This window comes from Cariama cristata, unplaced genomic scaffold (assembly GCF_000690535.1).
Source record: "Cariama cristata isolate BGI_N322 unplaced genomic scaffold, ASM69053v1 scaffold24133, whole genome shotgun sequence".
Lineage (NCBI taxonomy): Eukaryota > Metazoa > Chordata > Aves > Cariamiformes > Cariamidae > Cariama > Cariama cristata.
This window is the reverse complement of record NW_009610523.1, coordinates 12,436-25,299: the sequence shown is the minus strand read 5'-3', so window position 1 is coordinate 25,299 and position 12,864 is coordinate 12,436. Positions and strand designations below refer to the sequence as shown.

The 12,864-nt window shown below is 50.6% G+C and overlaps 1 protein-coding gene across 1 annotated transcript in view; it reads left to right on the top strand.

Moving 5' to 3' along the window:
* Positions 1–2,738: 2,738 nt before the first annotated feature.
* Positions 2,739–12,864, top strand: part of PLXND1 (plexin D1) — a gene marked incomplete at both ends in the record, with an annotated part of 21,791 nt that continues 11,665 nt past the window's right edge. Inside the window, 6 exons of the mRNA XM_009697923.1 lie at positions 2,739–2,853; positions 3,898–4,005; positions 4,707–4,819; positions 6,061–6,168; positions 7,271–7,401; positions 7,822–8,020. Of these exons, the coding sequence (XP_009696225.1) occupies positions 2,739–2,853; positions 3,898–4,005; positions 4,707–4,819; positions 6,061–6,168; positions 7,271–7,401; positions 7,822–8,020 (774 nt within the window). The remainder of the gene's footprint in view (positions 2,854–3,897; positions 4,006–4,706; positions 4,820–6,060; positions 6,169–7,270; positions 7,402–7,821; positions 8,021–12,864) is intronic.

Here is a 12,864-nt window from a genome sequence, read left to right as displayed (position 1 = left end):
GTAGCAGAATTTCCCAACTAATTTTAATGGAAATTTTAGATAGGGTAATTTTGGTTTTAGTGTGCACTGAGAAACAGGGAAATCCCATTGGGGAAGAAAAGGAATTTATGAGTTTGCTAGTCTTGGTTTGACGTAAAACATTCAGGGCAATGCCCTAGTAGGTCCCTAGGAAGCAGGAGAATGATAGCCAGCCCTAAAGTATCGCATAGCTATTAAGAGTGTACCAGCAGTGAGAGTGCAGCTGTATAATCAACTTGGATTCACATCTGTGTGCACTTATTAAACCTTCATATGTGGTTTGAGTTATCACCTGCTGGCCATTTCATCGGCAACAGTTGCCTTTATAACATCCTTGTAGTAGCTTTGGTAACGCGGGGCCAGACTTGCGCAGTGGTCCCTGCCTGATTTGCATCAAGGACAGCTATCGGGGGCTGCAGAAGCCTGGCCTGCTGATGCAGATTCTCTCTGCTGGTGAGCCAAGATGCCTGTTGTTGCGACTGCCCAGTTTGTTCTTGTTTAGATGGTGGAGCTCAGATCTGCAGTGAGCAGAGCACAGGAAAACAGCCCTTTAAAACGTGTCCCACTGTTGATCTTAATTCTGACTGTGATTTTAGGTATGCCTGTTCTGTGAAGGTGTTCTCAGGCCAAGTCCATGTTAGCAAGTCGCACAGGCGGCAGGAGCTGTCTGGAGAGAGAAGGAGCTGGTGATGAAGATGGGGCTCCTGAGCCTCCCTGTGTTTTGGGGATCACTTTCGAGTGGTTCTTTTGGGAGTGCCTTAGGTGAGCTGGAGCTTGATTTAGGTCTAGTTTAGTCCCAATGGGATCCCGTTCGCACCCTGGGAGGCTGCAAGACGGCTCCATCTCATAAGCTGAGGTGGCCCCGTGCCCCAGGAGTCCTGGCCAGCCTCGACAGCTCTTCCCGGGAGCGGGGTGTCCTCTGGCCCCAGCCCCTTCTGCACCCCACCACGTGCTGGTGACAGGAAATGTTTCCATATAACCCGAAGCCTAATTAATTCCCCTTACAAAAAATTGTATTGAGTAGATCTGACCAAATAAACAAGAGAAGCTTGCCGAGGCCTTCAAACCCATTTTTGTTCATGACCAAACTGTTTAAACGCTGAATTAAACAGCAAGCCTGGGATTTATTTAAACACTGAATTAAACGGCAAGCCTGGGATTTCTCCTCTGGCAAATGCAAAAGGTTGAGTTGATGAAAAAAAAAAAGACTCAAAAATCCATTGAGGACTTGCCTCATTGCAGCATTTAGATGAAAGAGGTGGAAATCTTGAGGCTAGGCAGGGTGCTGTGCAGACTGTCAAACAAACCTCTGCAGATGCTTGTGCAGCGCTCGTGGCTCCCCATCCCCATCCTCAGAAACCGCCAGCGCCGGAGTCCGCCGGAGGGCTGGTGCAAGGGCACGTTGGGGCTTGCAGCCACGGGAGCCTGGCCGTGTGGTCCAGCACTGATGGTCGGAGGCACTGAAGGTTTTCTTGACCCCCTGGGTGATGGCAGCCGGCGTTTCCCGTGGCAGGGCAGCCCCTCTTCCCTTGCCTGTGGAGGGAGCAGCGCAGGGGCAGACCTCCAGGCTTCTCCAGATGCCTTCGGCTGGCGGCATCAGTGCCCTCACCAGTGCTCCCAAGGGCAAGGGCTTGGATTTCCCGGCGGGCATGGAGCTGTGCACCACACGGTGTTTGATGCGTGGACATGATGGGAAGGCCCTGCTTGTGGCACTACTTTGTCCCAGCTGCTGAGAGCTGACTGTAATTTAACCACGGTGTGCACTTTCCTGGAGGTGTTCTGTGGCACAGATGTAATTATAAGGTGATTCTATCTCTTCCTTACCTCATTTTGATTTTTTTTGCTCAAGTTTCTGTCGCTTCTGATTCCTTGAGAGAAGTGAAACTCGCATTTCCAGAAGTGAAAGACTTGTGTGGTCATGAGTTTTCCTTATCAGATGGTGCTGTTGAACCCCTTCATCCCAGGGACCTAAAGAGCCGTTTATAAATAGTGCCAAGGAAACTCGCCAGCCTGCCTGTGATGTGTGTTGGCCTCTTCCCTTCTGGTGATCAGGAGACCGCAGGACTGAGCTCAAGTGGTTTGTACTTGGTGTCACAAGAAGTACAGGTTGGGAGCAGAGCCAGCACCTCCTGCCACCCAGTCCACTGCTTTAGCTGCAAGATCATTACTCGTCTCTGGTGTCATTATTATCTATTTTTATTCCCTTACGTTAAAGTTTCTTTACCCTCCTTCTCCTGAGTGGCAGCAGTTCTGCTTTTGGAGGAGAAAGGGGAGTGCAGCTGGGATTCAAAGGCCATTCAGAGATATAACAAAGTTGGATGGTTAGTGGAAGTAGTTTTCTACTAAAAGTAGTACAGGCGGTACTGTATGGTATGGTGAGCTCTCTAAGAAAGGGTTGTCTTGTGGGCTGGGGTGGGTACGGTGGGGCCATGACGTGGGCTGCGGTGCCGCAGCCTCCTGCGAGCCATCCTTGGCTTTCCACCAGCACATGCAGGAAGGGAATTGGGCTCTTTTGAGACACACAAAGTCCCCAAGGTCCAGCAGTGAAAGGCACAGCCCAGCCTCCCTGTGAAGCCTGGTGGGCTGAGCCAGTGTGGTCAGTACGTCCTTGGGCAAAGGTCTGCTGAGCGCTGTCCCGTAGCCCTCCTTGCCCGACCTCTGAGCCGCTTGGCAACGTGCTGCTCAGCTCCTGCTTTTCCTCCCTCCTTCTCCGTCTCTAGATCCAAGTTGGAAAGTTCAACTACACAATTGCGATGCTGCACCTTGGGGGAGGAGAGACCGCAATCATCGTCTCCATTGTCATCTGCAGCATCTTGCTGGTCCTCTCTGTCGTAGGTAAGGGAACAGAATGATGCATTTCCAGGCTGTGCCGAGGTTTTTTTTCTCATTGCATGTGGAAGGGTGAAGGTGGCTCACTCACATTTTAAGAAACCTCTGAGTGGTGCAGTTGCGTAGTATCTGAAACTGGTCTGGGTACAGCAAGTAGTCACTCTTCTTTGTACGGGACCAAGCCAGTACTCAGGATCAAAGTTCCATGCAGCATGGAGCATTTGCTGGCTGAATCCATAGTTCAACTGTTACTTGAGCCTCTGATATTTATAAAGCTACCCTTTTCCTCCAAACACTGAGTAGCTACTATAATACGAAATAGAGAAAGGTGTGAGAAACTGGTCTTGGACTTGTACTGACTTGAACAGGGCTCACTCACAGGCACGGCTGTCCGTGACCATCCCAAAGGTCCACCTAGGGCAGGCACCTGGCAAAGAGTGTGAAGAACGGAGCAAGCATCCTTAGCTGCAGATCTGGAACAGACACAACAGTTTGCTAACCTCACTGGAAGCTGTGCAACACACCTGTGTCCTCTGGCCAGGGCATCTTCTCATCGCATGCCCAGAATGGCTGCGTAGCAAGAAACCTGTCAGTTCACAGCGAATGAGGTGTTTCTAATAGGGGTTTAATTTATTTTTAATAAATGTTATAATGCACACTGTTTATTAAATGCACCACCCATCATTAGAAACGTATTTCTGGAGGCATGGGAAGACTGTCAGACATGAATGCTGTAATACAGGTGGTCAACATCTTAAAATCTGTATTCATTAATCAGCTGGAATACATTAATGTACAGTTAAGCTGAATATAGACAGCCCAGACCTAAATTGAAGATGACAGTTACAGCATGATCATTAAGTTCCAGCTGGTTTTACTTATTTACAGATAATCGACAGCTGCCTGATCAGATACCAGTCTTCTTGTAGGTGTTAAACCAACACTGAGTTTAGATTTCTGCACCCGTGTCAGCAGAGGACCGCTCTGATCCCAGCTGCAGCTGTTCCTAAGCCCTCGTCCAAAACGCTTGTTCCCTTCCTCTTTTTCCAGCTCTCTTTGTGTTTTGCACAAAGAGCCGCAGAGCGGAGCGCTACTGGCAGAAAACCCTGCTCCAGATGGAGGAGATGGAGTCGCAGATCCGGGAGGAAATCCGCAAAGGTAAGTCACTGTGCTGGGCACTGGGAAGGAGCCAGAACTAGACGGGAGATGCCAGAATAGCAGGCTTGAAGCCGTTCACTTTTCACTCTGCAGAAGTTTACAGAATTATTTATAGGAGAATTTCTGTCATTGCCTTTGAGTTTCGGCAGGGTTTGTGAATGAGGCTCAGTGGCTGGAAGCGTGGCTCTGCTGCTGTCTTGCTGCCTGACTTGGGCAAGCCACTGATCCTCAGTGCCACCACTTTCCCTCTCTCGGGGTTAATGGCCCCTGGCCACGTCAGAGGGTTGCTTGAAGGCCTGGCTTAATCTTTAGCGTGCTTTACAATTGAGGGCAACAAAAATTGCAGAATACTCCCGCGAGAGCAATGGGAGAAGCAATCCCAGCGTCTGCATCTGCTGTCCCGGCGGTCCGTGACTGCAGCGTCGGCTGCGGTCCTTCTCTGGCGGAACCAGGGTGGGGGCCGGCCGGGGGGCAGGGGACGTGTGCTCTCTGTCAGTGCTGCGGGGCGTGATGTATAGTGCTGACGGTTAAACCCTGGCGGTAATCTGCTGCTCCTTGAGAAAACCCTGCTTCAGCCCACGCGAGGGAGAGGCTCGAGGAGGCAGAGATGAGACATGCCATGTTTTTCAGTGCCAGCCCGCTTACTGTCTCAGCTGGTAGAGTATCGGAGCTCTTACCATCTGCGGGTCTCTCTCTGTAAGGTTTTGCGGAACTGCAGACAGACATGACAGACCTGACCAAGGAGTTAAACCGCAGCCAGGGGATCCCGTTCCTGGAGTACAAGCACTTTGTCACCCGGACGTTCTTCCCCAAAGTAAGGTGATACTGCCTTTCACGGGCACCTAATCGCTCCCAGGTCCTTCCTAACCAGATCAGGCTCTGCTTTCCCTCTGCTAAAGGGTTGTTACAGTGAAGCAAAATCATTCCACTGTTATATATTTAGTTGTCACGTATTTCAGCCTCAATTATCGTCAAAAGTGGAGCTGCAGCTCCTGGGGTGTGAAGTAGGGTTGGGCTTGCTTGCACACGAGAGAAACAAACCCGGCGGCGGCACCGTCCTGGAGTTGCTCTGCCTTGTCCGTTTGATGCCGTTGGACACTCTCTTCTGAAAGCGCTCGTTCATGTGAGCAGAAAGCGCTGGGGGCTCCCCCTTCTCCCCAGGGACTCCAGTGCCACCCCGCGCTGTTGGGCGAAGGCTGAGGCTGAAGGGCGGCTGAAGGGCCTATCTGCAGTCGGCGTTCAGGGAGAGGGGGCTTTTTGTTCCACGCAGGGTGCCACCAAGCATTCCCAGCTGCTCTGCCAGTCCTCGGGATCTCGTTAGATGTCTCCATCTCCCCCTTTCCCTCCTCTCTCTCAAAGGTTAGGTGCATGGTGCTCCCAGTAAGATGCCCCTTGGGTGCCCAGTCCCAGTCTGTCTGCCAGTCCTTCTCCGGGGCCGCACCAGACGCGCCGGTGCCGTAATTCCTGTCACCGGCTGCTCGCTGTGCGCCCTGAACAGCGGCTCTATTTCACCCCTGAGGCAGTTGCATTTCAGTGGTGAGGAGTGAGATGATGATTTATGACTGCAGAGTGTTTCATTAGTAGTTATTACTCAGGTTTTCAAGTTACCCAGTCTCTATATATCTGCACACTAGAGTCTTCAAGGTTCAAGCTGCTATGTGAATGCTAGAGATTTAAACATTTTTCCCATCTGTTTCGAAAGTTACATATGTTAAAACACCCAGTACTCCTCTATTTTGACTTAGTCTTCTATAATGGTTTCTCTTCTGGGATTTTTCTAGCTGTCAAATTAGTCTATTTACAGTCTCCCTACCCTAACAGCCTTGTGTCTGCGCAGACATGTGCCTCACCCCGTTCTTGTGGTGTTCGCTCATTCAAGAGGCTCTTGCAAAGTGTTTAAAGGCTTCGTAAACCATAGCAATGCGTTTCTTCATAATGGGTGGTCTTCAGTCCCGATGACATGCCTCTCCGTCTCGTTCCGTTGTGGTGCACGGCAAACGAGGAGGTCCCTGGCCGGGTGCAGCCGCCCTCCCCTAACGCTGTGCTTGGTTGCAGTGTTCCTCGCTCTACGAGGAGTGCTACATCCTCCCGTCCCAGCAGCTCAGCTCCCAGGTGGGCTCCCAGGTCCAGGAAACTCATCCGCTCCTGGCGGGGGAATGGAAAGTGAGTAACCCACTAACAAAACAAATGCTTTTGAGTGGTTGCTAACCATACTCGTGTGTGTTGACAATGCCATGTGTTTTCTTGTGGTGCATGTGGGATGCTTGATCACTCAAAACAATTAACACATACCAGCATCGCATCAGCTTTGGCTGATCGGAGAAGACAGATCTGTGGATCTGCTCTCGCATGAAGGAGCATTGCCCTGAGATCCTCCCCGGCTCCGCTGTGGGCTTTTCTTCCTGGATGTGTCGTAGTGTATGTCACTGCCGTCACATACACAGTTCATCGTAAATGAGATTCCTCCCAAGCAGGGACTTGGTAGAAGCGGTTGTTGTCCCAGAGCTGGGTTTCATGTGGACAAGGAGTAGGAACTGAAGGATTAGAGAGTCGCTTAGTTTGGAAGGCAGATCTGCTTAAAGCAGCTCCAACTAGATGAGGTGGCTGAGGGCCTTGTCCGGCTGTGTCAGATATCTTCAAGGACAGGAATCCCACAGCCTCTCAGGGCCCCGTTCCAGTGTCCGACCACCTTAAAGGTGAAAACTGCATTCCTTATATTTAAGCAGTGTCCCATGCCCCATCTGGTGTCCCTTGCCTCTCGTCCTAGCACTGTGCCAGCAGAGAAGAGCCTGGCCCTGTCTTCTCTGCCCTCCCACAGGGCAGCTGAAGACTGCAGTAAGATCTCCCCTTACGTTTCCTCTTAAGGCTGACCAAACCCAGCCCTCTCCACCTCTTCTTGTACACCGGTTGTTTTGGCAGCCCTCAGCTGCACTTGATCTGGTTTGCCAACGTCCGTCTCGTAGCGGGGGAGCCCAAAACTGGCCACGGTACTCCAGGTAGCTTCACAAGTGCTTAACAGAGAGGAATGGCCACTGCCACAGCCCCGCTGGCCAAGCTGCTTCTGATGATACAGCCGTGTATCCCATGCAGTCGTACCCTCGCCAGGAAAGCATGCTGCTGTCTTCTATCAAGCAGAGGGAGTAAGGGGTCTTCAGCTCAGTACCTCCACATTCAGCAGGGGCATCCTTGCTGTCAGGAAGGATAAAAACTGGAGGAAAACAACAAGCAGGGTTTTTCTGACTCTTCTTTCTAATTTTTTCTTTAGATCCCTGAAAACTGCAGACCCAACATGGAAGAAGGCATCTCGCTGTTCTCCACCTTACTCAACAACAAGCACTTTCTCATCGTGTTTGTCCATGCTCTTGAGCAACAGAAGGACTTTGCTGTTAGAGACAGGTATGAGCTTCAGAACCAAAGACCTGGCAGCTGGAGGAGGCCACTTTGTTCCTAACCTGTAAGCAATCCAGCCCATGTCTGGAGCCGTGCATTTCAGTTGAAGGTTGAGTTACGCTTGCCTCCCACTTTTCTATTAGAAACGGACGGCCATAAACCTCTGTTATCCTGAAAAGCACCAAAAGGTACGAGTGACTCACTCGTGAGTGTTTGTATCTCTGAACACTTGGTTTACCAGTAATACGGTGTGAGCTGACCCAAGGTCCTGCAGCACTGAAAGAGGGTTTGAAGTTTTAACACCATTGAGAAGGCTCTTGAAATTGTCTGAAATACTGCCTTTGTGTTTTGGGTTTTTTTTATGCCGGTCAGCAGTTTAAGTCTTGTTGGATTGGTGCTTGAGTCATACACAATTCTGTGTTTCAGATGTAACTTGGCCTCCCTGCTTACTATTGCGTTGCATGGGAAACTGGAGTATTACACCAGCATCATGAAGGACCTCTTGGTGGATCTAATAGATGCTTCAGCTTCCAAAAACCCCAAGCTGATGCTGAGGAGAACGGAATCTGTGGTAGAGAAGATGCTCACCAACTGGATGTCCATCTGCATGTACAGCTATCTCAGAGTAAGAGAACCAGATCACTGCTGCTGTGGGTGCGAGTTCAGCACTGCGTGCAGTGGTGATGGGTGCATGGGACAGCTGAGGACCTCAATGCCTGCCGGCGTTGCCACTTGAACGGTCACTAGCAGTTGACAAACTCCAGTGTATGGAAAGGTTCAAGTGTGGAAAAGCAACCTTAAGTTCAGTTGCTTTTCCACTTCTGCCTGGGGATTTGGTGAGATCAGACTTCGCAGCAGGCCTTTCCGAAGGCCAGAGCACGAACTAACATTTTCACCATGCTTGAGAAGAGAGCCGCAGGGGAGCTGAAAAATAACCAGAATGGCTTGAGGTTTTGGAAACCGTTCCAGTTATTTGTTGTTTTCTCTGACCAGCTCGCGCAGCCGCACTGATGGTTGCCAGCCAGTTCAGCATTGTCTGTCTCGAGTGCAAGAGCCCTGGCTGTCGGGAGGGATGGCGATGCCGGGGCAGGGGGCCGCTCCGTGTTGGTGCCTGTTGGTATGTGGGGCTTCTCGCACAGGAGGTGTCCTCCGGGTTCCACACTGGCCAGACAGATCCTAGCAGGAGAGGGGGGATGTCTGTCCCAGAAGCCTGAATGTCTTCTGATGGTAACGAAAAAGAATATATTTGGCATCTCAGACCACATCAGCAGTCCATCTGCTCAGTGCTTTATCTCCAACATTTGCCAGTTCTGGTTGGAATTTCCCAGAAGAATTGAGCAATAACCTAATTGATTCCATGGCAGTTAATTGGAGGACACCCCATTATAGCCACAGGGGAGAGCCTTGAAAAAGCCTTTGAAAAATCTCTTTTCCCAAAGTGTTTGCTATAGCCACAGAAGCAATACTGTATTGTCCTTCTACATATCGTAATGTCTTCTGATCCCAGCTGATGATCAGTTTTTGTCCTAAAGCCTGTGGTTTTGTAGTTCATAATCTTTCATTTTAGCTCACATAATTAGCTAGCATAATGAAAGAAAAGTTACAGGAGTGAATGAGGATGGCTGTGCCGATGCAGCACGGCTATCCAGCCGGTTAGAGCAGAAAAGAGTGAATTAGTGAATTATTTTTAATCTTCAGTTTTTGTGCCTGTAGTTAAACCATTGGAGAAAAAAAGTGCTGATTTCTCCTTTTGGAGAGCGGAGACCACATGTGAGGCATCTGATCCAACTCCAGTTTGTGCTAAAAATGGACATTGTGCAAGGCGGCTTTCTCAGGGAGGAAAAAAAAAGAAAAGGAAAGTCGAGTCTTATCACGCGGGCCTGAAGACTCGGGCACGTTACATAGCTAATTAATGGTGAGGAGCTCCCAAGTGCCGACGTGCCGCCCTTCCCTGAGCGGCTGGTGGGGAGATGCCGTCACCGCAGGCTTGTCCAGGGTCCGTGGCGGGGCCAGTGGCCGTCCCTGCGGCCGGGGCAGTGCTGGTGGGAGCTGTGAGCTGGCTTTCCCGTCCTGTGCGGCCCTGGCCTGCCCTGTGGAGGGAGGAGGAAGGACAGGGTACAGACGGGAGCGGGTTGGCGGGGCAGCGGTGGCCCTTTGCAGAGCTGATGGGCCACCAGCTGAACTTGCATTTCCATCCGCCCATGGAGGGGTCCTCAGCAGGGGCTAACGTTGCACGCTGGGTTTGCAGTCCCCTCCTTGCTTCACGTGCTCAGTGTGAAGCCATGGCAGTGAAGACCGTCGCAGCACTTTCTACCGCAACTTATTTCCCATTTCTGAAGAGCAAATGGTTTCCACACTGGAGCGCAATGAAGAGTTGATTTCCAAGAGCCTTTCGCATCACGTGTGCTCCACAGTGAGAGTGGGGGACCTGATCGGAGGAGAAACCGTGCTGCTTGTTAAAATTTAGAGGAGGAAGAAAACTGATCAGACAGAAATGTCCAGAGAGGCCCTTTGGCTGTCCCAGGCGGACACGAGCTCAGCTATGCAAAGGGGCGAGGGGTCTCGGTCCTGGTCGGCAGAGCCGGGACCTTCCCCGCCAGGCAAATGAGCACGGAGCCACTGCAGTCAGACGGACGGCACCTCCTCACACACGGGCTGGTTTCAGCTCAGGGCTGTGATTTAAATACTAGCGATAGTCAAACACCTCCCATGTGCCTTGCGTTCCTCTAGATCAAACTCTGTTGCCTTCAGAGAGGCATTTCTCGGTTAAAAGAAAAGGCTGCCCGCCTGCCTGTAGCACTGGTCTGTGAGACGTGTGACTATGGGTCTGGTTTTCATTCCTGAATTATCCCCATTAATCACAACATCTATTTGAAACAGCTGCTGCAAAGGTCCCTGCCGTTGTGCAGTGGAAAAATTCCAAGTGCTTGTATTTTCCCTTGTAAGTCAGCGCTACATGCTCGAAACATTTGTTTTGTATTAATGCTCTGCCTAACAGTCCATCCATTTGTGTTTTGGGGAAAAATGATTTGAAGGAGCTGTCTTCAACTGGGAAGGAGTTGCAGGCCACAGTCCGTAGTGGTCTGAGCATGTGGAGGGCACCTGAAGGCGATGGAGTCACCCTCTGGCGCGGGGAGGTTTGGCTGGGGGCGTGCAGGAGATCTGGTGAAGGAGTAGCAGGAGGCTTGCTCCTTGGGACTGGGTTCAGAGGAAGCTCGCAACGTTTGCAGAATTGATGCAGACCTCTGTTTCTGCAGAGCTGAGTGGGAATCAGATAAAATGGTCCATGGCTCTACTTTCTGCTACCGCTTTGGTGGAAAATGCTGGAAAAAAGCCTTCCTCATGAGATAACATGGTACCATTGTGCATGGCTCCTAACAGGGTCAGGGGACCAGGAGTTAAAGGAAAATTAAGGTCCTGGAATTCAGCTTTTAGGTCTGGGTCCAAGCTTCCAAAATTTTTGCATGTGGGATGGAGCTGAGGTTTGGTTCTTCACAGAATGCAAACAGATAATCATCCCAAAATTAGCAGGCACTTGGGATAAGCAGCTGTTTTCTGTGCTTTTCCCACCCCAGCCTCACCAAGACATTTTGGAAATGGCTGTAGCGTGTTCCTGGGAGGACATCTCTAATGACTTGTCAGCCTTGTTAATAGGGCAGCAGCATGTGAATCCCGTCTGTGCTCTAAACCTTTTTTTTTCCCAAGGATATAAAAACCGAGCCCTCCCACGCTCATCGTGTGTGAAACAGTTCAAGTAATGCCAGCCTGAACTGTGCTTTCCATTACTGCAAAGTTATTTCAGTGCCCTGGGTAGCTTTAAGAGCCCGTAACAGTTCAGTCAAAAATGAAAATGAAGTCTCATTAAAATACATTCACAATAGGAGGAAAAAAGGCCCCAGACTGTGTTTTTTTAAGTATTTTTTTTCTTGTCCTGAATCAGCACTGATCTTTTCTGGTTAAACTTCCTTTCTCCCAACTAGCCAAGTCCAAAGACAGTTTTGATTTGTTTCCAGATGAGTTTTCCGAACAATGCTTGAGGTTTCCAAGACTGCCATTTTATCTCTAGTCCCTGCCTGCCAACCCTTCTTTCCCCTCTTTGAAATTTGCTGTCTGATTAGCACTTTTGCAGATTTCCATAACATCCCACAGTTCCTGAGCCTGCAAGCCAAAAAGCCAAACAGAAATAGTGTCTCGGCAGCGGAGCGCTGTCGCTAGTGCCGGTGCGGGCAGTCCTGGGGCTGACCTTGCTCCTGCGCCCTGCGGCACGTCCAAAACACCCGCTCCTCCGCTTCCCCAGGCTGCCCCTTCCAGTGCAGCCTTACTGGTGCGGGAGGGTGCCACACCGTCAGCCCCCACCCGTGCTGGTTTCAAGCTGTAAAGAGCTCCTCTATCAGCAGGACTCGCCCTTTTAAAATGTCTTTCGTGGCCGTTGTGTAGCCGTTGTCAGCCCCCTCACGTCTCTCTGCGGCCAGAGCTGCAGCCAGGGCCAGAGCTTCCCACGGTGGGGACGGGGCAGGGTCCAAAACCCAGCCCCGCATTCAGCCTTGGGCTCGTCCCTGCCGTGTGCTCACGCACAAGCGACACAAACGGAGTTCCTGTTGGTAGCAGGGCCGTTGTCGGGATCCGTCGGCGCTTCTGTAGGGTCAGCTTGGCGGCACTCCGTGGTTCACGGTGCCAGGAAGGCAGGTCCTGCAGCCTGGGGATGTCTCCGTGTTGGTGTCATCCCCTTGCCTGCTGTCTCGTCCTCCCGCCTTTCTCTCAGAAACTAACTCTTCTTTATGTTTTCTGACGCTTTCTCCGCTCTGTTTGCAATCCTCCATTTCTCTGCGTCCCCACGTCTTTGCTTTCTGGAAGCCATGCCTTCCTCCATTTCCAGCACCGGCAGCTCTGCTGCTGAGCCCGTTTTATGGTGTGTGCTCAGAAGGAGCATTGCAGGGAGTTGTTAAACCCCAGCAGAAGGCCCAAGGAGCTTCCCTGAGTTCACAAAAAAAGCTGCCCTTGGAAAATAAAGCGGGTGCACCATTGGCACAGATGGTGCGTGCCCACCTACAGCCCCGCTGTAGTGTCTTATCGTCAACTGCGCTGAATGCAGCTGAATCAAAATTGACATCAAGCTAATTGCTTTAGCAATTATAGGGCAATTAGAATAAAAGAAAGACCAAGTCTTAATTAAGAAGCAGATTGAACGGGATTTAGCAGCTCCTAGCTGAGAAATATCAAAATCATTCGATATCTGTTGTCTTGAGTAGGATTTCAGATGGCAAGAATGTTTGAGCAGGGTGTGTGTGATGCTCCGAAAGTACATAAATGTGCAATAATTTGCACTTGCCTTGTTGGAAGGAAATTGCACATGAACATTAGGGAGAATGGGATGTACTCCAGTACTGAAAAGTTTCTTAAGAAAATACCTCATGTTTTACTTGCACATCAGCGTAGCAGACAGAAGTGGCTCAGAGATCTGGCATTAAA